At 34.5% G+C, this 3,270-nt stretch overlaps 1 protein-coding gene across 3 annotated transcripts in view; it reads left to right on the forward strand.

Moving 5' to 3' along the window:
- LOC102248425 (zinc finger protein 280D) overlaps window positions 1-3,270 on the forward strand; it is a 47,035-nt gene that overhangs the window by 7,255 nt on the left and 36,510 nt on the right. The window contains exon 2 of one of the 3 annotated variants that reach the window (XM_014540352.1): window positions 1,605-1,740. The exons of 1 other annotated variant lie outside the window; for it this stretch is intronic. In XM_014540352.1, the coding sequence (XP_014395838.1) occupies window positions 1,739-1,740 (2 nt within the window). In that variant the 5' untranslated portion in view covers window positions 1,605-1,738. The remainder of the gene's footprint in view (window positions 1-1,604; window positions 1,741-3,270) is intronic. One more of the 3 variants, XM_014540353.1, reaches the window with a different exon arrangement.

The raw sequence follows: 3,270 nt of genomic DNA on the forward strand, positions 1-3,270 counted from the left end.
TCATTTCAAACGGGCTGGATCCGGCCCACGGGCCGTAGTTTGCCCAGGGCTGCACTATACTATTTACTCATCTGTAAATTTAATGTGCACACAGTTTGGTCTTTGTCTAAATCATTGCTATGAATATTGCTCTTTGTTAAGGCATATAATGTATTGGAATGCCCTTTTTATCCCTAAACTATAATTCTAACTGTATCTTCAATCACTTATCCATTGCATCACACACCAAAACTCTGATGAGCAGGATTGGGAATAGGGCAGGGGAAGAAATAAGGATTTATACTTTTAAATGTTTATCGAGAGAATATAACCAAGTTTAATACATACATATGTATGGGAACCCCACATACATGAGAGAGTCAAAGACCCCACATGCAGGAGAGGTTGAAAATGCATAGAAAGGGGGATTGAAGTACCTAAGACTTCCTGAGTTAGAGATGAGGTAATAATGCATCTTGGGGGCTTCAACGGGTCGGGTCATTGCATGATGATAAGAAGAAAAGACATTTAGTAAATAGAAGTTTGCCCTGCAAAAGAAGTTATCTCTGATAATCTCTTATGGGCAAGGCCCTTAATTCAAGTTCTTCTAGGTCAGCGGTTCTCAACCTTCCTAATGCTGCGACCCTTTTATACAGTTCCTCATGTTGTGGTGACCCCCAATTTCATTGTTACAAATTGAACATAATTAAAGTATAGTGATTAATCACAAAAACAATATGTAATTATATATGTGTTTTCTGATGGTCTTAGGCGCCCCCTGTGAAAGGGTCGTTCGACCCCCAAAGGGGTTGTGACCCACAGGTTGAGAACCGCTGTTCTAGGTAGTTAAAGGGAGGGGCATAAGTTTCTCTTGAGCCTGCAGCTAAATTGCCTTTAGCTCAGAACAATCTGCATATCACAGAGACTGATCTTGGGGTACCTCATTCTGAACCCCCACAGTTCTAACCTCTGAATCTTCCCTGGAAGTTTCACATTCCAGAAGTTGGGCTGATAAACTTCTGTCATTAAACCAGTCTCAGTCTTGAGAAAAGTTCAAACAGTTGTTTCTCATTTCAGGAGGCAGTGATGTCAGTGGGCAAGGATTCATACTTTTTACTGCATATACTTTTGTATGATTGAATCATTTTTAATGAACATTTTTACTGGAAAAAAAACCACTGAGAAAACATCTTTCTTGTAAGGATTAATGTGTATGTTTCTTCTATGTGGAACATATCCAAATTCCCCAGCTAGATGTGATTTTTTTTTTAACCTTCTAAAATAGAGATTCTTAGCCTTTATGGTTCATAGACCCTCATGAGAATATGATGCTCCCTGAAAATGTACAAGCATGCACAAAATTTATTTTGCACATTTCATATTTCTGTGGTTCCCTCAACACCTTGTCAAGAATCTTTGTTATATCACTGAATAGTTTTATTATTACTCTGTCATGCTCTATTTTGTATGTATTTATCATAATCCTCCCACTAGTTTCTTGAGGTAGGGACTTTTTTCACATTCTATGCAGCATTGAGGATTGTGCCTTATATTAGACAGAAAGTGATTGAGTGTGTTATTTTTAAAGCCTTAATTGTTTATATTATATTTTTTATTGTTTTTAGAAAATCTTATTGAGCTCACTAATTTGGAGGATTGTTTTGCCTTTAGTGGAGGAAAAAAAACCCTTTCCTTTATCCTTAGGTTAAGTGCCTAGGACCTGCAAATTAACAGAAGAAAAGTATACAAATTTTATTTAATGTCAATATTTTAATTTTTATGTTCATGGAGGTCTTCATAGAAAAAAAATGACACAAAGAAGTAAATGTAGACACTGAGGCTTATATGTACCATTTTAACGAAGGATGATAATTTTGTGGAGAAGTGTCAGGACAAAGGAAAAGGGGTTTGGGTTTGTAAGGAGTGGTAATTTAAAGGAAGGTAAACATTTAAGGGAAACTCATGGAAGATAAGAGCTTTTTAGTGATATTTGTTTGTGTAGATCCATCCTTGTGCTGACTTTCTGTTTCCAGTGATAATGGCAGTTTTTCTTTCTGGCATGGGAGAGGGGAAGGAGAAAACCTTCACAACAGGAAAATTCTGTCTTTCTTTGATAGGGAAATGGCAGAGATCTCTTTCTGTGTTTTCTGTTTTTTTAATTGCCTTCAGATCAAAACAGTCTTTATGCCATAGTGACATATTTTGGGGTGGTCTATTCTGATCCCCTTAGGCTTTAAGAAATTCATCTGAATTTCTAATTTCAGAGAATTAAAGTGGTAATTTTTTGAGTACCTACCTTCAGAGAATGAAGTTTTTTCTCTAAGTCAGTGTGGCGGACAGGAGAATTGAACCTTATTCTTGGAAATAGCCAGCCAGGGCAACTTCTTTTAGGACCTAGATTTTTTTTCTATCCTAGTTCTGATCATATTTGTAGGCTACTTTTTTCCAGACTGAGTCCCAACCCTTCTCCTTTTCTGTTTGCCTGTTAAGATTCCTGAATGTATAATCTTTTTAAAAAATGACATTTGAATTTTTTGGTTTATTTAAAAAAAACTTGATATTCATATTCTCCCTTATTTAAAAAACAAAACTGTGTATATCCATATTCTTTCTTATTTAAAAAATAAAACAATGTATATCCATATTCTCCCTTTTTTAGGTCTCTGTCCTTTTCTTGGAGTGACTATTTTTAGAATGGAATATTTTTCTTAAGAAAAAATTAGATTCTTTTAGAAATTGAATGAGCTTTGATGAGATATCATCTAAAGTTTCTATGCCCCTCAGTATTTTGTCTGTAGTATTTTAGCTGCTAGTGATCTGATGTTTCTAATTGTGCATTTTGTGTGGTTGGAATGTGCCCTTTTTAAGAATATGTGGTGGTTAACAACTGGACTTATTCTAAAAAACATACTTAGTTTTCTAACATTAGAGCATTCTTTAAAATAACAGGCATAAAAGGAGATACTGATCTACTTAATGTTTGTAAAGAAAAAGTTTAGTAAGTTTATTCATTTATAAAATTTCATATTCAAAGACCAGAACTTTATCAAATTTTAGTTGTGGGTCTCTCAACTATCTATGAGTTTAATGCTTGCAATTTAAGGTTTCTATTTGTGTGGTTTGTCTTATAATGCCAAAGTAGACATCAAAATTCTCTGCTTTTCACATCTTGTTACCATTCCTTTCCATAATAAAATCAGTGATAAATATAAATAGCCAGCCTTAAAAACTTGATATAAAACAAGTTTTTCTGTACAGTTATATTTATTGTTGAAAGTATTACAGATGTCC

The sequence above is a fragment of the Myotis brandtii genome, unplaced genomic scaffold (genome assembly GCF_000412655.1).
Source record: "Myotis brandtii unplaced genomic scaffold, ASM41265v1 scaffold242, whole genome shotgun sequence".
NCBI lineage: Eukaryota > Metazoa > Chordata > Mammalia > Chiroptera > Vespertilionidae > Myotis > Myotis brandtii.